Source organism: Gymnogyps californianus, chromosome 3 (genome assembly GCF_018139145.2).
Source record: "Gymnogyps californianus isolate 813 chromosome 3, ASM1813914v2, whole genome shotgun sequence".
In the NCBI taxonomy this organism is placed as follows: Eukaryota; Metazoa; Chordata; class Aves; order Accipitriformes; family Cathartidae; genus Gymnogyps; species Gymnogyps californianus.
In genome coordinates, this window is record NC_059473.1 from 20,527,884 (window position 1) to 20,551,557 (window position 23,674).

Consider the following 23,674-nt stretch of genomic DNA (forward strand, 5'->3'; position numbering starts at 1 on the left):
CCCCTTGGCCCTTGCTGTGACTGCTTATAGGGAACTGCATGTGGTCTTAGTCAACTGCAGCGTGCTCCAGACAGGCCGCCAAGAGTAGTGGGAACCAGGGAAGAGGTGCAGAGCTTCAGCTGCCTCTGCCGTTGGCTCCAGACCCTGCGGATCTCATCTTCTCTTCTGTTTTGTGATAGCTCTGGATGTGCAGGACTGAGAACTGTTGCCCCTTGCCAATTCCCCCATGCGTGACTCGGTTATCTCCAACTGTTGACACTCTGGAGATCGAACCTACGGTCTGACACCCACACGTGTTTCTTCCCACTGCGGGGGAACTATCTACTCCCTGCTCGTAAAACCAAAAATCTTCCCTGTAATTAATAACCTGTTGTGGGAAATTCATGTCATGCTTATGTAGTGAAATCACGTCTGAATTGCTGTAAGAGGCAGAAATGTGGCATGCCGTAGGGAAGGTAAGCAGTGCTGCTGAGATATGCACAGGTGCAAGCGGTTTTGACCCCACTTTACCTGCAAACCTGGCAAGTGTTGCCTCCTCTGTTGGAGGGAAGCTGTGATCTAAAGTGCGTGGCCAGATGGCACCGAGAGCCTCCATCACATCGCATGAGTCACAGAGCCTGGACAAAAACTGGAAAAAAACAGGCGCACCCCATGAAGCTTCATTTCCTTAGCAGGGATGGGGTTGTAGTTTTGTGTGGAAGATGTAAAAATTAGAAGTTGCGCCAACGGAGAATTCTGTGGATTGACCCGTGAGAGGCACGCACTAGCAAAATGTAGCTACCACGCACATACGCGCACCTGAAACCTCTTTTCTAGTTGATTTTTGTCTAACCATTTCCAGTTTTATTTTACAGGCTTAGAAATTGTTATTCTAATATTCTAATTATTATTAGAAATAATTTGTGTCTGTATTTGGTGAATACATTAAAAGATCATACCCTTTATTTTATCCCTTACCAGCTAGGTGCTCCTAAAAATTCAGCAGAGATTTGCAGCAGAATTTTGGTTCTCCATTGCCACGTGCTTTGGCCTGTAACATTTTTATCTTGTAAAATAAATTCCAAGTTTGAGTACAAAAACTACCAAATGAAAACCGGGGTTATAAACCTTCTGTGGGTAGGTTGACCAATGTGTCCGGGCATTGGAGAAGCAAGCCGCATGTGAATCGGGGCCGTGGGAAAGAGCTGGTATTTACAACGTATACTTTGCTGGCAGTATATAGGCAGTGTTTTAGGAGCGCGCCTGCGGGTGCAGCGTGGCGGGAGCAGCGACGCTGGGCTTTCGCTCGTGGTTGAGGGTGGGTGTTCCCAGTCCTTCAGTCAAACCACCGCGCAGAGACAAACCGGCGACGGCTGGCGCGGCTCGGAGGCGCGGGTTTTTCCCCAGGAGAACGGCTGGGAGCGGCGAGCCGCTGCCCGCGGGGCTGCAGGGCCGGGAGGCGGCCGGGGGCAGCCGAGACTCAGCCGCCGCGGGGCGCGAAGGGTTACGGGGCGGTGCCGTGACGCCACGGCGTTGCCGGGATACGGCGCGCTGTTTTCGCGAGGTGCCCAATAGGCGTCGGGGGAGGTGATGTCATGCCGCCGGCGGCGCCTTCTCATTGGTCGGCTGTGGCGGCGGGGCGGGGACCGGCCGGGCCGGGGGGTGAGGTCCGCGGGGAGGGAGGCTGGAGCGGCCCCCGGCGGCGTGGGGCCCCGCACCACGGGAGGGCGGCTTCGGGCTGCGCCGGGGCTTACGCCGCCGGAGTGGCCGCCTCGCTTGGAAGAAAAACGTACCCGGGGCGGGGGGGGGAAGTCAAAGCTGGTCGCGGCCGCGGGGAAATGGCCGGGCTGGACTCCTCGGCCCGGTCCCTGCCGCCTCTGCAGGTTATTCTTCCGAAAGCGAAGCGCTCCCGGAGATGTGAGGCGGGAGGGCGGGGAGGGAGCCCTTCGTACAGCAGGTTTAAAACAGATGCGAGGCACTTCTGGGACATGTTTTAAATATTGCCATATTTCAAAGCGCTGTACCAAAAAAAAAAGTGTCTTTTGTTTTTCTTTGCTGTAATTAGACAACTACAAAAATAGCTTTCTGATCTTTTTTTAGCTCCCCCCCCCCCCCCCCCCCAGTTGCAACAGTATTGTATTAAACAATACTTGTTTATTGCATAGGAGTTCCCGGGGTTTTTATCAGTTCTGTTTAGGTTTCTTTACTGCTTTAGAAAAAGAGATGTTTATATACAAATTAGGTCTGAATTTTGTTCTCCCTTCATCTGGGAACTTCTAATCCTCTTCCCTTTTATCCTTTTTAATTACTGGGAAGATTTTAATATGAGTAGGAAAAACAGATGGAGCTGGTTTTGCTGCAGAGAGAGCCCTGTAACGGTGCTGATTTAGCATACTTTCCTTCTAAGCCTTCCCTTACCTTTTGAAGTGCTGCTAGCAGAGTACCTGAGTTTGAAATGTGTAACCCGCACGCTGGTTCAGGGAAGGAAAAACTTCTTTTTCCCCCCCCCTTAAGTGGGTCTAAAAGATTTGTGGGGTTGTTTTTTGGACAGCCCAACCTTAATATGGGTCTCTAAGACTTTGTTTTGGCATCTCAACGTTGTTCTGCGAGGTATGACTTGGCCACTGTAGCTCGACTGCCAAGTCCAACTAAAAATAGCAAAAAAAAAAAAAAAGTAAAACGTACCTTGAGCAGTGATGCTAAATTGGCTGCGTACATGAAGAGCTAAAAGGGGATTATCGGTAGGACCACCCGTTTCAGGCAGCAGGGAAGGCAGGGACTCGCGGATCAGACTAGGGCAGGCTGCAGTGTTGAAGCCTGACCTTGGCCAGTCGCTTCCCACCGCGCTTCCCCGCTGCCCCCGTGTTTCGGAGGGATGTGCGGGAGGAGGTGACCCGTGGGGATTCACACGTATCTCGTACTGCCACAGCCCCCTTCCACCCCCCCCGCTGAGTCCCGGGCCCCGGGAGGGCTGACCCCCTCCCCGCACCGGCCGTGGAATTTGAGCCCCCCGGTCGGCCGGGGCCAGGCGCGGCGCGATGGCTCCCCCGGGCCGGGCACCCCCGGCGGGGGGTAGGAGGCGGGCCGTCCCCCGCGGGAGCCGCGCCGGCCCCTCCCGGGGGTGGGCGGCGGGCGGGGCGCGGCGGCTCCTCCTCGCCGGGCCGGGGTTAGTTTCGGAGCGGAGCCGGGGGCGACGGCAGCGGCGGGAGAGCGGCGCCCGGTGGGAACAAAGCGGAGGACGGGCGGCGAGGCTGGGCCGAGTCGAGCCGGGCGCCTCCCGCAACAGGTCTCCCCGCGCGTCCCGGCGTGTAGCGCAGGCCCTCCGCCTCCCGGGTCGCCGGTCTCCCGCTCCGGGCGGCGGGGCCGGCACCGGCCGCCCCCATGCGGTTCGGCTCCAAGATGATGCCGGTGAGTCCCGGGCGGGCAGGGCCGCGGGGACTCGGTGTGGAGCGGCGGGTGGCGCCCGGGGGCCGCCCCCGGGACGCGGAAAGTTGGAGCGGGGCAGCGGGAGGGAAGATGGATCCTGCGGACGTGGAGGGGGGGCGGGAGGGCGACCCTCCTTCCCTCTGGCCTTCCCTGCCTCCATCCCTCCGCCCAGCGCGGGCTCCGCAGCCGCGGTGCGGCCGCGTAGGGGCTTCCCCTCCCCCTCCCGGCTTTTTTTTCCCTCCTCAGCTTTTCCTTTTCTTCCTCTTTCACGCCGGGATCAACTTGTTAGACGGGCCCGCTGGAGCAGAGCCAGGGCGGGGGGAAGGGGGGGCCGCGGGGCCCCAGCAGCACCGCGGCGGGGCCGAGGGGCGGCGGAGGGGGGCTCACAGCGCCCGGGACCTTCCCCCTTCGCCTCGCTCCTGGGGGAGATATAAGGCTGCCCCGCTGGGGCTGCTCGCTCCGCTCCCCGCGGGGTAAACAGGCACCTCCTCTGAATCCTGATTTTTTTAAATGGTATGAAGTTTTTAAAGTTGCCTTGAAACGAGCCGTATCTGCTGCTTCTGGGGGGTGGTGGTGGGGGGTGGTTTTGTTTTTGAGTGCCCGGACTCCAAGAGGAAGATGGTGTCCATGTTGTTTACGGTTTAAAGTGATTAGGAGCTCTCAGGGGTAGGTATTCCCATTGCCGGCTGGGAGAGTTTCAGGAGTTGTTCACGTCTCTGTGTGTGTGTGTTAAACCTGCCGTGCTCTGGGAGCTGTCTCTGTTTTAACACTTTAGAAAGGGACAGGGAAGACCACCTCCTACCGGAGTTTTAACATGAATTTTAAAACTACACCGTTTTTGTCAGCTGAAGTTGGATGAAAGCATAGCACAGCAGCTTTGCTTAGTTTTTAGCACGTGAAGGTGATGACATAAAATACTTAGTTTCCTTAAAATGTATGCCTGTCTCTGAATACCTGGTTTTACCAGCCGGGATGCCCCATGAAATCCATAATTTGTTGTTCCGAGAGACTGGAATATGTACAGAAAATCCTAGCAAGCTTAATACCTGCTTAGTCCGAGTTGAGGGTGCCTTAAAATGTTCTCTCCGCCATCCTCCCCTGGGCGATACGGCCTGCCTTACCTCACTTGATACGGAGTAGCTTTGCATGCATAGGTAGTCCTTTCAACAGCACTCTTCCATTAAAGAGTATTTCCAGTTTAACTCTTCCAGGAGCTGACTGAAGCAAGTGAGGAAGGAACTGTACTGGGAGGTGAAACTGGGAATCTGTGCTGGAACGATATGGGTGTTTCAGGGATGCTTGTTTTGCTATTGGTGTGAGGTTCTTCCTCTGCAATTAGGAGGAAATAATGAGCGATTATTTGATCTCACAGAACACTAGAGAAGGCTGAGTGATTATTGCTGTAACTGATGAGGGAGGGACAGAATATGAGCCCAACTACAGATTAAATAGTCAATGTGTTGTGCAACTGTGGTGTTGTCTGCCCATGAAAAACTAAGAAAAAAGAGCAGTGAATATAGTAAGGTGTTAGTTCAACCCATGTCAATACCGAGCTAGGTAAGCACCCTCATATAACAGTGAAATCTCCAAGAGATGCAATTGCTGGCCGGTTCCTTGTCACTGAGTTCAAATAAAGGAGAAGACAAGTAGGAGCTGTCTTATCCCATCAGTGTTTGCAGGTGACAAGTTCCGGAGAATGCATTGCCCTGGTGGCTCAGACTTTTCTTTGGCTGATGACTCAACTCATTAGTGATTCTGGTTTTTAACCCATAAATAAAGGGATGGATACAGTCTTTTCACATTGTGTTTACTGTGAATAACGAAAGATTTGTGAAAGTTGAATGTGGCTAAAGGAATTAAAAAAATAAGTATTATGAGTATTAGAACTTTAATTCAGCTTTAAAAAAAAACAAACGAAAACAAAAAACCTGAGTTTTGGTATAGTCTTGAGAGGTATAGGATTTCCAGCAGTGCAAAAGGGTGTTGCAGAAGTGCTTTGGTCCATTGGCTGTAGGGCACATAAACAGCCACTTGCCACTACTCGCATGAATGTGAATATGAAAGTGTGGAAAATGCAGTGCCAAAAGTAATTCTTACTATTTATCTTTCTTGTATTTCTACAGATTTCCTCATCATCTTTTAGTTAGTTCATAAAAAACCCTCATTTTTTTTATGAAGAGATTGAAAGAGTTTGGCATGGGAAGAGAAGGAGGGTTTGAAGAAAGTCAGGAGGGAGCAGGACATCTGAGTGCTCTTTTATTTATGCAGTAACGAGGTGTTCATGGACTTGAGTATCTTTATCTGCATTGTTTGAGTGAGAAGTAGTTGGCTGGCCCTAAACCATCTGCAAAACGTTTTGTTTTGTGCTTAACGTTTCTTATGGTGTCTCTTTCTCTTCCCGGCCCTCCAAGTAAAACTGTCTGTATAAGATTTTAACACTCTGCTCCAGGTCCATCTCTCCTGTGCTCCAGAAGGTAGCATGGACAAGGGATTAAACAACACAGGAGGGCTCGTGACCCTGAGTGGGGAATACAGCAAGCATGAGCTCAGCCAGGAATTCACCTCTGAGTAGCTGCCAGGGAAAAGCTTGGAAACTGCTGTAGCAGCATAACTACTCGTGCTCTTGGGAGACTACCCTGAGATGGGAATGTTTTCCTTGCGGTGATGACAGATAGGAGCTAAACTGCTGGTGTAACCATATGTCAGGACAATGTGATCAAAAGTCTGCATAAGGGTGTAATATGAAGTAATTTGTGTGTAGCTGTACTGATGAAGGTAATAACAGGGTTAATGCTGGCAAGCTGTGTGAAGTTGTCTCACCTTTTCATCTTCGAAGGCTTGTGGGAGTGTGACTGATACTGTTAAGTAGTGAAAAGCAGCTGGAAACACTTTCTAAAATAGCATATTTTTCTGCAGCATAATTGGTCTCTCTCCCTTATTTTACATTATTACCCTACAGATGAGCATGTATTGAGAAATAATTTGCGTCATTATGCGTACTGGATAAATGGCTTTTCGCAGATAGTAGGAGGTAATACAGATTGAGCTACCCTTTAATGCCCAGAGAATTTTTTGGATCAAAACCCCTTGATCTAGATAAGGGCCCATTTTGCAATTTGTCTTATGTGCAGTAGTTATTGGGAGCCTTCTTGAAATCAGGATGGGTCCAGACATGCAGATATATTGTTAGGGTTAGGGACTAACTTGGCAAACTGGAGAGTGCTTAAATTCCTAAATTAGTTTTGCCTTCTATCATCAGAAATTACTTAAATTTCTGAAAGTGAAGTTTCCTGATAACCGTGTGTTCTTTTCTAATCAAGTTAAACTACGCTTTGTTTAAGTGTAACACTGCAACTTTGATACTGTAAGGAGTTGTGCTTTCCTTCTGAAGTCTGTTGAACGCCTTGTTCCAAGTCGTCTTCTCTGAGCTGTTACATCCAGTGAGCACTGGACTTAAAGTACATATTTTCATTGCAGAATGCTCACTACTTTGTGGATGTGTGTAATTTTTTTTAAGTGTATTTTTAACCTTTAAAAAACCCCCTACCATTAAGTTGTTTTGCTTGTTCCATTAGGCAGTTAATTGGAATTGCCATATGGATTCTGAATTACTGAAATAGTGTAGTAGTAGCCCGTCTTGGGCAATTTTCTTAGGAAACGATTTTCTTGCAGCTTAACTAAAGAAATTTTAACAGGAATGAATCTTTTGTGCTTTGTAAGATGAGCAGCTGTAAGTTTATAAACAAACTGACCCCCAGTAGAGTTTAACAACTTGTTATGATACCAATAAGTGATCTGTAGGATCTCAGCCCCATTTCTTGTAGTCTTTTAATTATTTAAGCTTCGATAAGGTTTATCAGTCATTATTCTGTTTTTCTTGTCTGCCTGCATGGATTTCAGTGCATGAGTGGGACTTCAGACTGAGCTCTTCTGAGCATATGCCTCATATCTTCATCTGACTGAAGTATTTAGTATCTGTTGTGTGTTCTTTTAACCGAATTTCCATTTAATGTTAATAATTTAAAAGTTTTAATATTGTGATTGTATTCAGACATTTTAATGTGGTATTCAGTGTTTAAAGTATTTTGTCTAGAATGCTGAATAAAGCTTAGGTGATTGTTTTGCTGAGCTTTCTTACCTCTAAACTTCTACCTCTTGCAGTTCTCTTCTAGACTGTGACCTGTCATTATGCACAATAGGAAATATGGCCTTGAGGTTCCTGGAGTACTCCTTTTTTTTTTTTTTTTCCTTTTTCATGTTGTTACAACAAGATATTTTTTTCTGTCCCATGAGTAATTGTTCCAAGAATAGTTTTAAATGCATTTAACTGCTCAGATGACTTTCGTAATACCTTAGCACTCCATCTGCAGTTTGTGTTCTATTACGCTACAGTATGTTAAATATATTTGTTTCTTTGTGTGGCTTTTATCAGAAATGGGGGAAGGGCAATATTACAAATTCATACCAGATCAAGCTGTGGAGGCCATGGGAAGAGCTAATTATGCTGCTTCTGATCTATTCAACAGTTCACGGTGTGAGTGCGTCGTGGGGCTCTTGCATTTACTGTTTCAAGGGCTAGTATGCAGTGATGAAGTTAGGGATGGGTGGGTAATTCTCAGGATTTCTTTTCTTTTTTTTTTTCTTCCTAGTGTTGCCAGATGGGATCTCCACTTTATTAGCGAGCAGGTCTGCTTTGTGGGATTAATTTACATGCAAGTCAGTTGGACTTTAAAAGAGGCAGGTATAAAGGTTATTTCAGCAGAATAAACTAGCAGAATGGCAATGGCACTGTGCCTAGCATTCCTTTCAAATTATTGATTAAGAAACTGTCTTGAAAATGCTCCATTTGTCTAGCCGCTGTCCTTGTTAGTAGTCTGCCTCGGGGACTCTCCTTTCTCTCCCACTGTGCGTGTTATTGAGCTTGTTTAATTATGGACAGAGTTGTGCCTTGCTGCCGTACAGTTTCTCTAAAGGGGGAGCTGAATAACCCCGAGGAGACTGACTTAAGCTACCTCCCATGGCTTGGTGGCACAGCTGGAGGAGGACTTCTTGCTGCCTTCTGCGTGGGCCTACTGATAATAAAGGAACCCCCAGATCCTTTTAATCTGTGGGCTGTTGACTTCCTGTGAAGTGTAAAAACTTATTTAATGCTCTGGAAACTGGAAGGTGCTCCTATTCATGAGGTAACGAGCAGATAAAACTATTCTCTTTGCTCTCAGTTTTATTATCTTTAGGCCTGGTTTCTCTCAGCTTAGTCACTTGTGAGTCAGGCAAAGTCTTTTTGATCTTCAGTTCTCAAACAGTCAGATGATATTGTGTATAAAGGTCACTAGAAATCCTGGACATCATGTGAAGTATACTTAATTATCTTAGTCACTGTTGCTTAACTGTTTTAGAGGTTTCAGGCTTTTCTGTGGAACATGAAAGACCTCAAACTTTGTTTAAAACTGTTAGATAACTATTGCTGTAGTTTGTGATAAATGTTCATGGAAAGGGAATGGTGAGTGAATCGGGGACAGAACAGCAATCATGACTCTGTCATGATGCTGGACATGTTAAAAGCCGGAAACCAGTCTTCTGCTTGCTTTTGCTATTTGCTTTTTGTTAATCATTAATATTCTGGATCTTGTTGCTGGTGTTTAGAGTTAATCATGTGTGTGTCCTCACCAGTTTTTTCACCATAGCGATGGTGTTATGTGGATGTTGAACCCAGTTGTGTCTAAAGGATGAGCCCTTTGGGATTTTGTTGCTGTGGCATTAATCCCAAGAATTTTATTACTGGGATAGTAACATCATTTCTGTAACAATTTCTTCTATGCTACAGTGATGCTTCCAGGTCTTAATATGATATGATCCTTTGATAGATGGCTGTGTGCAGTGCTCTAGCTTTTATTGGCATCTAATTTAAAAAGGAGGATTAGGGGAACACTTCTTGCCTTTTCTTGATTTTTTTTTTTTTTTTTTTTTTTAAATCCTACTCTTACATCTTTATTTCATCCTTTTGCAAAGTAAAGCATATACATTTTAAAATCAAGCATGTACTGCAGTTATCCCTTGTTCTGCATGGTTCTCTTGATTATGAATTGTTTGAGGAAAATCTTTCTCTGCGATGTATCTGGGTTATAGTACCCAAACTCAAGTAAAAACATGGAAACATTCACATTGCTGACTTGAAAGGTTCTGACATTATTTTGAGGTATTCAATATCAAACATCTGGTCTGTAAAATACTAACTGCTATGGATCAGAGCATTTAATAAAGTGAGCGGAAGCTGCAGGGAGGTTATGCGACTTGTTAAAGGTCATGCAGTGAGTTCAGCCTGGGATTTGGGAGACCTGTAGAGTTAAACTAACTGATACGTTGTGATGCAGCTGGAATACCAGTCTGTCATATCCAATGTAAGTATTAAATGATCTTGCTTAAAGTATTTACATCACCTGCACCTCTACTCCTGTAGGGTTAATCATGAATGGGGAGAGAACCTTGGTGGTAGTTTATTCTGTTCCATGCTTGAGAACAGTCCCCAAAAGGGTGCTTGTTCATAAATCCTTTACGTGTGTGTAAAGTCAATGTTGCTGTTTCACTGTTTAAGGCATATCTTGGATATAAGAGGCAGCATGTGGGTTTTGTTTTGTTTTCTGTCAAATAAGTTAGGAGATTTTCCTGGTCTTTTGATACTTTTATTTTGTGAGGCTTAACTGCTTAAGGAGCAATTTATATCTAAGCTTAGATTACTAGTTTTCCTCTATTGCAATAGAGCGTTAAATCCCATTGTTTCTTTAAATTGAAAGCTAAGGAAGAGTCTCTGGAATCATGTATTTTTCTTACCTTCAGTTTCCTTCTGTCATTTAAAAGAGGAAAATCCTTATTTTATTAGATCTTCAGCGGGTTCTTTTTTAATGCTGTCATTGTTATCCCGTTTGAGCTCTATGCTGCACCAAACTACCCATGTGCTCTGGTACTCCAGTGGAGCAGCAGCCTGCCAGTCTGTGAACATGTCGCAGCCTTGCAGTGTGTGAATAAGGAGCTGGAAGACTACACGTAAGCACTGGTGTAGAGTATCCCTCTTGCATTCTCAAGGTGTGGAGGCTTCACCTTCTGCAAGGTGACTGTTCCCTTCTTGGGTTTCAGTAGCCACAAGCCTCTTCAGGAAGACACACGGGGATCTCACTCCCCTATTCCTTAGTTTTGCTGGACAAAGTTGAAGTTGTGCAAATTGACTGAGCTAGCAAATCACACAAAATGTACGGGAAGGCTCTTACTCCCTGTAGCTGGGGCTCTTATTCAGCTGTTTCTGTCGTACCTGTGCACAGTTATAATTTGGTGGTAATTTTCTTGCTGCTTGAGTGGTGGCTTGTCTGGTACACTTTTTTCTTTTTCTTTTTTTTTTTTTTTTTAAAGTGTGTGCAAACACCTTTTTTTCACCCTGCTCTCCATCCTACGTAAGTGTATGCTGCCCTGAATGCAGAACCTCACCCATATCAGTATCTGGGCCATGCAGAGCCGTGATTGATGGCTCCTGCCCTCACTTCTCCAGGAAAGTGAAACCCATTCTTGCCATCTTTGGGCATCCCAGGGCTGGGAAGACCCTCTAAAGGATAGGATTCCCAGAATTTTTTTGAGGTTCTCTGTTCTCAGCTGTAGTAAGACACTGTGTGTCTCTCAACATAATGAAGTGTTCAGGAAAAGCTGACATAACAGGGAATGTGACTGATTTCTGGCTGCAGAAGAGGGAGCGAGGTGTCGCTGAGTCGTGAAAGGCAGGGTGCGTAGGGGCCTTTACTCCCCTACGGCAAAATGCTCCAGACCTCCTTGGAGAATGCCACAAAGCTCTCTTGTGAAAGACCAAAACCGACAAAGCGACTCTGCCGTGGTCATGTATGAGCCGTGTTTCTGAAGCGTGTTGCCTACTTGTCGTGCTGCCCCATAGCCACTTTATCAGTGATAGCCATGCTGTGTCTTCCAGCCTTTTGAGAACACGCTTTACTACAAGTAAAGATTTGTGTGGGGAAGCTATGGAAATGGCACTGCATGCTTCTTGCCTCTGCATCGTTATTCCTATGCTATTGTACATAGGTCTTGCCCATGAGGCCTTGCTGCAGTGTGGTTTCCCAGTGTTGCACAAAAACATTGTTATTTAGAGTGCTTCTCTTGCAAATAGCATTTAGTGAGGTTGGGTTAGAGAAAAATTTTTCTGCCTCCAGGGAAGCTGAATGAGTGGTCAAATAGTAACAGGCTGAGAGGGACAATTTCTGGAGTTCTTGGGGCAAAAGAAGGCTGTTGAGGAGCCTGACATAATACAAATGTTGATTTGATTAAACTCTACTCTGTTTAATTCATTTAAAATAGCTGTGACATCACCTCAGTGACCACTATTTCATACAAAGCTGTCTGCGCAGATCACTGTCATGACTTTGCTGGTGGCAACATGCAGAGCCACCCAGCAAGCCTGCTGCCTTGCTCTGATGAACTGCTCTCCCTTCCTTCACTTCTCAGCTGGCATGTCTGCGTAGAGCCTGGTATTGCCTAGAAAGAGCTCTGAGGAGTGAGCGGCACTTAAATAAAACCTGTCAGACAGTGATCAACTGTACAATCTGCCACCGTTCTGCAGCTTCTGTTATAGTAGCTGAATGTTTCCTGATGAAAGTTAAAGCATGTAGAGCTCCACATTACAGGAGCAAAGGTTAGATCAAGTAGGGTGCTTGGTGGGCTAATGGGCTGACTGATGGGACAAGATTTGTCCTTCCCAGTTCTGCTGTAGTTGTTGTACATATCCCATTATAATGTGGTTGACTAAGACCATCTGACCATCCATCGTTTCCAGTGTTGGAATAGCCGCACTGGTCCCTTTTAACTTGCAAAATAACAAAAAAGATCCATCTCTTTTGGTGCAAAAGCTCAATGTGTCTTCTGTGCCAGCTGAATGCGTGCTGCTGTGGTGTAATATTCTTCAGTATCTGCACAGTTACTAATGACTTCCTGCATGTTTACAGCCCAGAAGTGGTAGGGCAAAACCCCTTCTTTATGGCTTTGAATCATAACTTCAGCTGTTGTCAAATAGATATGATCACCAAGCATAGGCATTTCATGCTGGTTGTCTTTGGCATTGCTGGTGGCTATGTTGGTTGCCTGCATTGCCGTGCACGGGCTGCTTGCTTTCAGTGTACTGGCAGTCATCTGGGTCTGACAAGCGAATGTCATTCTTCAAGGTACGCTTTCATTGCAACAGGAGGGCGTTCCCACCCAGAGCTGGTGATGAATCGGAAAGAGCTACCCTTCTGCAAAGGTATGGTGTGACATTACACCTAATTAATTTAATAGTAGGATGCTGCTCAAATGGATGGTCTTGTTCCTTTGGTTTCCATCCCCACCCAAAGCCATGTGTCTTTTGTAGCTTCCCCTTGAATTTAGTAAGGAGTTGGGTGATGGTTGGGAGGAAATGCTACCTACACTAAAGGCAAAAAGCAACAAAAAGGCTTATATGGTGGAAGTGATTTGCCATGTGGCTGTATAATCAGACATAATGGGAGGGGATTTGAGAAGTGCATGGCTTGCCTCTGTCAGCTCACCATTTAGGTCGGCTAAGCTGTAGCAGTCGGATGATACCTTACGCTTTCCTTAACCTCTGTGTTGTCCTGAGAGATGGTAATAGAGGGGAATGTGTCCACCATCTTTGGGTATTCTCACTCACTGCGAGGATTAAGTTGGACTAACACAAACATAATTTATCCTGGTGGGATTGAGAAGCTCATATAGCAGGAAGCCTCTGCTTCCTGGAGGCAAGTATATAGGAAGCCGGAGCTGACCTTGAAAGCAGTAAAGCATGCAGACTGTTGTACTATGTGGTCTGAAATTCCTGGTTTGGGTTTGTTTCTTTTGCTTGTCCTAAAGGTAGATGGCTGAACAGCATGTTCTGGGGTCGCAGCATAAATAGCATGTCAACCTGCGGTGCGCTAAAATGCCCCTGAATTGTAGTAATGCACTTTAGGATACCAGACTGGTCAGCCTGTATCACAGAACAGCCCAAACAGTATATACCGTGACTTTCCCCACACTGGAATTACCCGTGTGGTTAAACATGTGTCATTGTTTCAGGTGCCAGAAATGGTGCATCCTCTGACCTACCTGTGCATGTCATGAGTGTTTTGGTTTGTCATAGATCTGTTTCATGGAGGTAGAACACAGATTTTTGGCAGCTATTTTCCTGGAGGAGTAACTAATGTGATGTAAGGAGTAGTATTTTTAAAAGTGTTTGGCACTGAGCTCTATGAAGTTGCTGGGATTGGAGTAAACCAGTGTTCTACACTTCTTTTTTTCTGACTTGCAACCTGATTTGTTTTGTGTTGCTATTAAATCACAAAGCTTCTGCTCTCTTGGTTTTGTTTTTTTTTTTTTTTAAACTGTTTGGGATGGACATTGACTCACAAAAAAGAAAATTCCTCTTTTCTACTTCAGTACTCTGCCTCCTCCATGGGTGCTCCCAGGAGCACAGGCCCCTGTTGCCAGTAAATAGAAGGTAATAAATTTGCTTGATGTGATAGCCTGTTTTGTTTAGGTATAGGTTGTGTTAAATACGCTTTCATCTCTGATGCGGGTGTAACTTTCCTTTTCTCCGTGAAGGGTACTGGCTTGTACAAAATCTTTTTTGATTACCAGGAAAAATACTAGGCTTTCTCTTCATTGTAAGAATATACATGCATGTAAGGGACTGTTTTGAGAGGTGTAATTCTCAAGTGTCCTGACAGGCAGCACTTAGTATGGCTTTTTATTGGCCTCTAGCCGTCTAGGAGGCTAAGAGAACAGTAACACTTATTCCCGGGGGGGGGGGGGGAATGCAAAGCCCTAGGGCAGCAAGAGCAGCTTAGTTTCTTTTTTTATTTTCCTTTAGTTATTATTAATTTTTTTAGTACAAAGACTGCCTCTGGGTTTGATGCAAGTACAGAAAATTGAGATGATTCAGGCTTAAGCTTGAGTTCATAACCCCGATCATTATACTTGGATGTTGCCTTGGCTTTAGGCTCTTGTTAGGCGTAATGTGTGTTGCGATACTGAAGAATGGGAGGAGGAGCAACTGTAAACCCCGGTGGTTATGTTGTATGAGTTAGACTGTTATCCTTTTCCAGAGCATAGCACCTATTGTAAGAATTACATGGTATCATTTTTTGTCTGCCTGAAAATAATATTAATTGCTTTCTCCTTGTGTACCAAATGTTTACAACTCAGCACTGAACGCAGAAGATGAGGCAGAGTCTGCCTGAAGGGACAAGCCTCCAAAGACCCAATTCTCCTTCGCTGACTCCAGGAGGAGGAGGAGCAAGCTCCAAGTAGGACACCAACAGTACAAGTCCAAACACCGTGTGTAGGCTTGCTTTTCTCTGCCAGTCAACTTGCAGTGGGTTTTGGTGAAGTGTCCAACAGTGCAAAAGCGGTGGCTCTAAGGAGCCATGAGGAAGGATTTGGGGAGAAAGGGGAAGAGTACTTGTGTTGGGGGGGGGGAGGAAAGTGTGGAGGAGAGGAACTTAACAGATGGCAATGGGAAGAGATCTGTGAACATGCTGCTGTGTGGTACAATATGAAGAACGTATTCAGGGTTTGTTTACCCTAAATTCCTGCAGTTGTTTAACTAAATTGGTGCAAATCCAAGTGTGGATTCAGGTCTGAGCGGAATGAGCTGTACATGATGTGTTGGCAAATGTGGGTGCTCAGTAAAAGGCTGTGGTTTCCTACATATGTTACTGAAACCAATTTAGTTTATATATCTTAAAAACCAGACAAACTGGCCGGTATCTTTTAGAACATTGTCTTCTACTTAATGCTGATGTTGCAATAGATACCTGCGGTGCAAAAGTGTAGTGGCTTTAAAAGCCACACTTGATTTGAGACATTCTTGCCCTCAGTGATACATGGTAGCTCAACAACCAAGAAGCGTGGAGCGTGTTGCTCCTGTGCTTAGTGTTCATCCAAAATAGTAAGCTTCATTTGCGTAGACCTCTCTGATGTCTGGGTTATGGGAGGACTTTTGCTCTCTTATGTATGAGAATGAAGAAAAATGTCAAGTCGGAAAATGTAACTTGGGTTCAAAGTAAAAGACTTTCTTTGGAAAGCTCTCTTCTTAATGACCTTGTGTGTAATACTCTACTGAAAGAGGGAGGATGTCAGTTAGGAATCCTGTATTTACCAGTCCTGAGCTATGCCTGACAGATTTCACAAAATCAAAATCGCTAAACTAAGATGAAGATTTTCTATAAGGTTTGGCAGGAAGATTGTAATCACATCTACCTCATTTGTAAGCCTGAACTGAAGCACTGAGCTGTGTCTTTGAGGTTGCAGTCCATGAAGTAGGAGGGTTGCAAACCTACATCCGTTAATTTCAGATGGTAACAATGTTTGGCCAGAACTCAGACTGTTTTCCTTGCAGCTCTTCAGATTCCCCTAATGATGATTCAGATGCATGCCTGATAGTGAGACGTAATGTGGCGTTTGTGCTACAGCGTTTGCCCAGTTTAACTAGTGTATACCAAAGGCAGATGGCTTTCATTCTGTTCTCTCTACATTAAGGATAAGAGGGAGAAAAAAAGGAAGGGGAGGGCAAAGCTTCCTCTCTGCTGTTTCCAGCTCTCTTTCCCCATCCCCCAAAAGTGCACATAGATGTATATTGTATTTTAAGTCCTGGAAAAAATTGACATTTTTACCAAAGATAAAATACAAATACATAATAAACCTATCTTTAAAATAATCTGTACAAGCAGAAACTACCATGCCTTTGAGAGTAAAGGCTCAGTCTTGTTTTCTCCTGTGATACAATTGAAAGGGAAAAGGGCTGTGCTTTATATAGACTGGGAATAATCTGAACAGTCCCACAGTGCTTCCTACTGTACTCCACCTACCTTGCATCATAACTTCCTTTCTCATATTTATGGCCAAAAGCCAGTACAATATAAATGGAGTAGCGTGTGTGGCGGGTGAGATGGCAAGAACCTAACTCCATGCATTTGGGTGTGGCTATAGGCAAATACTAAACTTTACTCTGCATTTCTGTTGAACCTAGCTTTACTGAACAGCTTAATATGAAAAGGATCGGGGATAGCAATCATCCCATGTGCCTGTCTTCCAGTAAGTCTATTATAATCTTTGCTTACCTTAATCTTTTGCTTACCTTAATCTTCAGGTACAATAAGAGAGGATGTTGCCTACTGAAGGACTGTTTTCAGGTTCTGAGGAACTTGATGTGAAAGAATCACTGAATTACTTTATTACTGTGGTATACTTTGCATTAAACAGAGAACTGTAACTATGCACCAGCTCAGAATGCTGCTTATCAGAACAGGAAAATGTGCTGTTGTGCAGGCTGTCTTCTGTTATTTAGAAAGTTGCATCAAGTCAGCAAAAATATCTATTTTAGCAGCTGATTTCTTCATGGCTATCTGGGAAGGTGCAGCATCAGTGTTCCCACTAGGTAAGATGCAAAACTTCCATTTAAAACTCTTTGTTTGGAGGGTTTTTATATTTATCAGGGAGGACTCATTTGTGGTTAAAACTGTGGGTATTCAGGTCTGTGGGTGGAAGCAGTTATTTCTCATTTCTGTCATCTGTACTTGAAATTTGATAGTTAATCTATTCATTCTAAAAAATTTATGTTGTTAGTTTTTCAGCTAACTAAAATTAACTTCTAAAAATATATTTTAGTTCAGGATGGAAATTATATTGTTGTAATTATTTTCCATCCCACACAGTGTTTAAAAAAGCTATTTCACGTACTTGTGAAATGTATTTTCTGTATTGATGTATATTGCTGCTATGTAACCACACTGTGTAGAAAAGTCATTGAAGGGCGTGCTATGAGCTCCTTTTTGGAGGCTTGTTTATACAGCACATCAGGTGTACATGCTCTCCATGTTCTAGGAAGATATATTGTCTATGTTGAGACATTTGCAGTGTAATATAATAGGTATAACTCAGATAACAATAGAGAGAATATTACTGCAAAGCATTGCATTGTCAACCTTAAGAGTGACTTTTAATGCCTCCTTAAAAATGAGAGCTAAGAAAATTTGTTATGCAAGCTAAGACCATTACTTAGCTGTGTTATGGCAATATAAAAACCCCCAACACTAGTATTGTGTGGTTCAAGGTTATTAAGTTTCCGTCTAAAATGCAGAGAATATGGAATGTGGTACAGAATTATATTATTAGCTCTAATGCAAGGTAATGAAATGAATCATGATTTCCAGAGGCAGTAAGCTTGTTTGGCTACCAAATAATGTTCTTGTCTCTGTCATTGCCTTCCTGTATGCCTCAGTTTCCCTGCCTGTAAAGTAGGAAACTGCTTGCTTGTGTCACAACTTCCTGGTCACAAGATGCTTTGAAGATGAAAAATATTACATGAATAGATACCACAGTTTGTATAGTATATTACATGCTGTACAGGAAGACTGCATAAAGTTAGGAATTCAGTGAATAGTGAAAACCAGGATTAAGTTAGTTGGGTGGGTTTTTTTTAATAAATTTGCTACTTGATTATAATATTTTATAAGGGACTGAGTTTTGCCCTGGAAGATTGTTGTCCGTTATTGAATTTTTATGATCTGAATTAGATCTGTCACTAGAAACTGTTGGGGGAAAAAAGTATGTTCATCATTTAAACTCGGGTAGTTTCAGGAATTAATGAAGTCCTTGTATTTTAATTTGCATCATGCACAGCAACAGAGTTTTCCCCTGAATTCTTGCATCCTGAATAATTGAATATTATTAGTATATTAATGAGAAAATGTCCAATTTAACAGCCTTTTAATACCTAGGATGTGTGATACCAGTTTTATAAGTAAGGAGTAAGAGAAGTCTGATCCTTACAGAAACACCATCGAAGCTGAAAAGTAAATTGCGTTTCTATTTTTCCCCCCTTTTAATCAATAATTGAGGCCTTCTGATCTAAGGAAAAGATTGATATCAGGTCTTTGATATGAAACGATGTCTCGTTGGATGGATGTAAATTGTAAGGCATGTATTTGCTCAGGTTTGTATTCCAAACAGGTTTGGAAGCTGTTTTTTGGTTTTTTTTAATACAACAAAGCAGGAGCCAAAATGTAGTGTTGTCATAGCCTAGCACTTTTCTAGAGCTAGCCATTCTTAAATATTTTACTTTCAGTTGAAAACTTATTTGCCAATGTTGAGACCTGTTATGTCATATTTAATATCAGTGCAATTGTATGACATGATCCTGTTGATGAGCTTAGCAACAAATGGGTCAGATTTGCGGGCAAATGTAAGGCTATTTGGGACTCACATGCAGAAGAGAGATGGAGGATTATAAAGTGGGGTGTGACTTGCGTTAATTGATGCTCTCTTTTATCCTCTTGTTTGGTTGCTTTTCTTGCTACATTCTCTTCCTCTTCCTGGGCATGTTACAATCCAGACTTAGTGACTGTAGTTGGAGGTGATGCATAACTAATATGGGTTGCAACAAAATTATATATTTCATGCTGAGAGGACTCAAAGTTGTAATTCATACCAATTTGGATTTTCTTAGATTTGTGACTTAAGTGGCATGCTTTTTTGAGACATAAAGTCCTTTATGTTCGGTCCTCTGCTTTGCCATTCAGTTGTTTGTAAGTCATACGCCGCAGTCATTCCTTGCAAAAACTCTCCCTTGCTTTAGCTCATATGTCCTTGGTAATCCCTTTGATGCCCTTGGTGCATCCGATCGAACTGCCTCATTTGGTGGCTCCATAACTGCAAACTTTTATTTTCTAAGCTGTAGCAGAGTCAGCTGAAATCTGTGATTTTTTTTTTTTTTTTTTTTTTTTTTTTTAAAAAGGAACTGCTTCAGTAGGTACACAACATATCCCTGGTTTCTTGCAAGTGTACCACAGTACTGGAAGGCTTTTACATTTTAAAGCTTTTCAGTGCCTATAAACAGTGAGTACGTCTTGGGGGTGGGGAACGAGGGGGAAATCTTTAGTTTGGAACTTACTTAGGGACCTGACTTCTGTTCAGAAGTGCTCAGCCAGTATGCTGGGCATTCCTAAAACTCAATCTTTAAAAGTCTACGAGGAAAAACCCCTGATCCAAGGCTATATGGAATTGTCAGATATTTCAGTATTTGACTGGATGATGTCTTTAAAAGAAGTGCAAGGTCTGACTGAGATTTGTCTTCCTCTTTTTTTTTAATCAAATCTTTCATTTATGCCTAGCTTGAAACTGAATTTTTTGCAGGTTGTTTTTTCTTTTTTCCTTCTATCTTAATTCCTGGATGCCTGTATATAACTGTCTTAACATCTTTGGTTTCAGGGAGGAGCAAAAGGCTGCTTTACGCTCTAGCTTGATGCAATCTACAGGATTCAAGCTTCTGAACAAGGTGTCATGAGAGTATTCTTGTTTCCTTTGTTTTTTGCTGCTGCACAGCAATCAAACAGCAATATAAACTAGCTGGTAGGGTGGCTAATAAATATTGTATTTGAACTGTTCCCGGGGAAGGATGATTTCTTGGGATCCCAATGCGAGGTGGTGCAAACCACAGCAGCCACCAAGGGTTACGAGCAGCGCCAAGAAGCTATAGCAGGCTTCTGGTTCACACCAGCTTCTTTACCTTTTCCAGACCTCTCTGGGGAGAGAGACATCTGTGTGATGGATACTCTGGTCAGTGCTTGCTCTAGGCTCTGATGCGGCCAGGAGGGGAGCAGGCTACCCCAGGAGACCTCGCAGATGTGCAGGCAGTGGAGTAGGCAGGGCTAGCTCCCTTGCCTCTCCCTGCAAGGTGATAAATGCGACCGCCATTTGGGTGAGAGAGGAGGGACACAACTACTTAGAGGACTTCTGAATCATCTCAGCGTTATACCTGGAGCTAAAGGGAAGTGGGATGAGGTAATTGTGAAGGTCACGTCAATTTTGTAGCCTTTTAGTTGCTTTAGACTCTTAAGACTGAGGTATGTTTTTAGGGAATTTGCAGAGTTTGGTTGCTTTTTTTTCCCAATTCCTAGAATACGTGGGATAGAGGTAAGGCAGACACTACTAAGTCTCAGAAATGGCCACCACACACCAGGTTTGAGTGTGCTTGGCTTAATGTATTAGTAATTATCCTGAGCATAGTGGATAGAAATGGCAACTCGTGATCCTTCCTGTGTAGTTGTCTGTGTTGGTAAATCCTAAGGATTAACAACTGGATATAAACAGGCACACTGAAGAGCGAACAGCCCTGTTAGGGTCAAATTAGGTCTGCTTTGTGTATAATGCTATGGTTTTTTATAATTTTCTCTTAATTCCCATCTGTGAGCTCATCTTTTAAAACTAACAAATCTTACTGCAAATACACAGCCTGTGTGATTTAGTGTTCTGAAAACAAGGTTGTACAGCATTAGATGTGAAGTGTTGATGTGTTTTACATACCTATATAACCCTGCTCTAAAGCTATTTGGGAGCCTCTCTTTTGTTTTATACTTTTCTGCCCCAATTTTTGTGATTAAGTGATATCCTTACCTGGTTGCACGTGGTATCCCTCACTGTCAGCCTCCTCTAGAAACACTACATCTAAAAGATAGCATGTTCAGTGACAAAAGATGAAAGCTGAGTATCAGAGTTCCTGCTTGGAAAGCTTTGTCTCTTAATTTAGGTCAGCGCTTCAATGCGCTATGCTGTAAACAGCACAACGGTTGCGCCCATCTTCGCTATATAATAAGTGTCTGTGGTAAGCTGATCCTACCTGACTGCCTGCCACACAGCTCTGGCCCACACAAAGCATACCGGAGAGGGAGCAGTGTTAAAACAAATTCCCTGCTGCCTGTGGGCGAGCAGCTGTGACCCCGGCTGGCAGGCGGGATGCTCCCCTCCGAGAGCAGAACAGTGGAGTGAGCAGCAGCCTTGATTCAAGCTAAAATCCTCAAGCGCTGGGTGTCCCGCTCCATCTGCCTGCCTGCCCTCCACGGGATTCACTGGCTTCTGTCGGTCAGTAACCAGAATTTTGTTGCCGCCTCTGCATTTTCCACATTCTCTCTCCTAATTCTTCTCCTTACAAGCTCCAAGTATTTGTTTGGTTGGGTTTTTTTGCCATAATGTGACAAGGAAGTTGTTGGGGGATCTGAACATTTTCCTGAGTATTACAGGCAGTTTTGAGCTCTCTTTCAGCAGGCTTTTTCCCGCTCTGTGAATATTTGTAGAAGGTCTTTAGGAATTTATCAGAAACCGTTGTCTTGGAGAGCCGGGCAAAACCAGAGATCAGAAACTCTACACGCTTTTGGTGCTAAACTTGGTGCAGTGCCAGGGCCCGAAATACTATTTGCAAGTGTTTATACTGCCACAAGTGGGACAAATACTCTGTATAACCAGACATGCTGAGTGTGGAATATTTTTGTAGAAGTTTTTAAAAGAATAAAGACAGCTTCTCTCATAGGGGTAGAGGGGATCTTGGCACTCGAAAGAGCCCTGAAAAGGCTTTGGAGACATCAGGGATGTGTGTATGCACGGTTCTGTTCCGGAAGAATTCCCAAGAGGGAGTTCTTAAAACTGTGAAGATGATGAGGCTAAATTTCACTTCACAGTGGCATCAAAAATACTTGTTCCAGAGTATTCACACAAAATCACAGAAATAATGCTTGTGGTAATGTGTTTTGCTTGTTTGGTGTTGTGTGTGTGGTTTTTTGTTGGTGTGTTTTGTTTTGGTTTTTTTTTTTAATTTAGAAGGTTATTTATACTTCTCTCTCTTGCCTTGTTTGATTTGGACTCTTTTTTTTTTTTGGATCTTTGAACTGTTGTTCGTAAGGATGTATACCCCTTTTACCCTCTAAAAATGAGGACAGGCAAGGATTTGTGTCTTTTCCTGCAAAAACAGCTTTTCCAGCTGTATGAAAAAGACTGAATTGTGTAGCCTATTGATAAGGTTTCTATTGCTTGAAATGCTTAGTGGAGTAATTGCTTTCTGGAGACATTTGACTGATTTTTTTGTGTTGGTGGAAGTCATACAACTAGCAGCCGTTTGATACTGAAGTTGAGAATAGGTCTCAAGAGAATTGACATAAATTTTTAGCTAGCAGCTAAACTTTGATAGCAGTTTAATATTAATAGCATACAGCGAGGTGGTGTTCAGAGGCAGTAATCATCAATATTTTCTATCCAATAAGACAACTAATTTTTAAAATGCTTGTTTTCTAGTTGTGGCAGGAAAGACATGAGCAAGAATAACATCTAGCTGTGTGGTGTGTTTATACAGAATAATAACCAAAGATCAAGGATCCTTCTACAGCTGTGAAGAGGAAGCCAAGTAAAATATCCTTGCTTTCCTGTGAATGGCATTTGGGGGGGACCTTGTATTCAGACTGAGACTAAGGGTGTAACAAGTTGACCTGTGTTTCTAAGAAAACTTCCAATGAAATGTGTTATGGAAATGCTAATTATGTTTCCACTTTACTGCCTATGTAATAAGCTCCAGTCTCTCTCTTTTAATAGATATAATTGCCATTGTTTTTCACTATAAAGAATATTTCTGAACTCTAGATGACTGTTTCTGCTGCTGCATCAAATGGTTGCACTATATACGTATAGTAAGGTGGGAGGAGTTCTGACACATCACCGTAAGAGAGAAGGAAGGAGCAGTAGGTCCAGATTTAAAACCAAACAATCCTCCAGCAATGTAATTTAGTTGAGCAGAGAATTACTTCCATAGTGTCTCACTTGCTTGTACCTTAAAAAGAAATTTGGTGTTGTTTTGAAATTCTGTATGCACAGTAGTTGATAACAAGTGATACAATTGTGTTGAAACTAATGCGTTTAATGAGAGGATTGTGACTCCGATGTGCAGTCCGGCTTTGTGTTATAAAGTAACTGTGTGCTGTTGCCTTTTGTCTTTTCCAGATGTTTCTGACAGTGTACCTCAGTAACAATGAGCAGCACTTCACTGAGGTGCCAGTCACCCCTGAAACAACCTGCAGAGATGTGGTGGAGCTGTGCAAGGAGCCTGGTGAGAGTGAGTGCCATCTGGCTGAAGTGTGGTGTGGCTCAGGTAGGTTAGGCTTGCACTTCATGAATTACTGGACATTCACCGCTTCTAATAAGGTAGTGCACGGAGACCTGACAGGTGTGGTCCTGTCCCAGAGGGTTTCTGCCTTACAGTGCTGTTAATCTCTTCGTCAGACCTGCTGTATGATAATGCATCTACAGAAAGGCTCGCACATGCAAAAATGAGTTAAAAGCAAAAGAAGCATGCAGATGTTGTGTATATGCAGCCCTTCTCTGACTCAAATGAGTCTCTGAAGGGTGTGAGGGAGTTGTTTTCTCTTCCTTC

General features: G+C 43.7%; 1 protein-coding gene across 2 annotated transcripts in view; it reads left to right on the forward strand.

Moving 5' to 3' along the window:
• Nucleotides 1-3,238: 3,238 nt before the first annotated feature.
• TP53BP2 (tumor protein p53 binding protein 2) overlaps nt 3,239-23,674 on the forward strand; it is a 50,310-nt gene continuing 29,874 nt past the window's right edge. Inside the window, exons 1-2 of one of the 2 annotated variants that reach the window (XM_050895118.1) lie at nt 3,239-3,387; nt 23,245-23,392. In XM_050895118.1, coding sequence (XP_050751075.1) covers nt 3,361-3,387; nt 23,245-23,392 — 175 coding nt within the window. In that variant the 5' untranslated portion in view covers nt 3,239-3,360. Of the gene's footprint in view, nt 3,388-22,610; nt 22,655-23,244; nt 23,393-23,674 lie in introns of those variants that run through there. The other variant, XM_050895119.1, reaches the window with a different exon arrangement.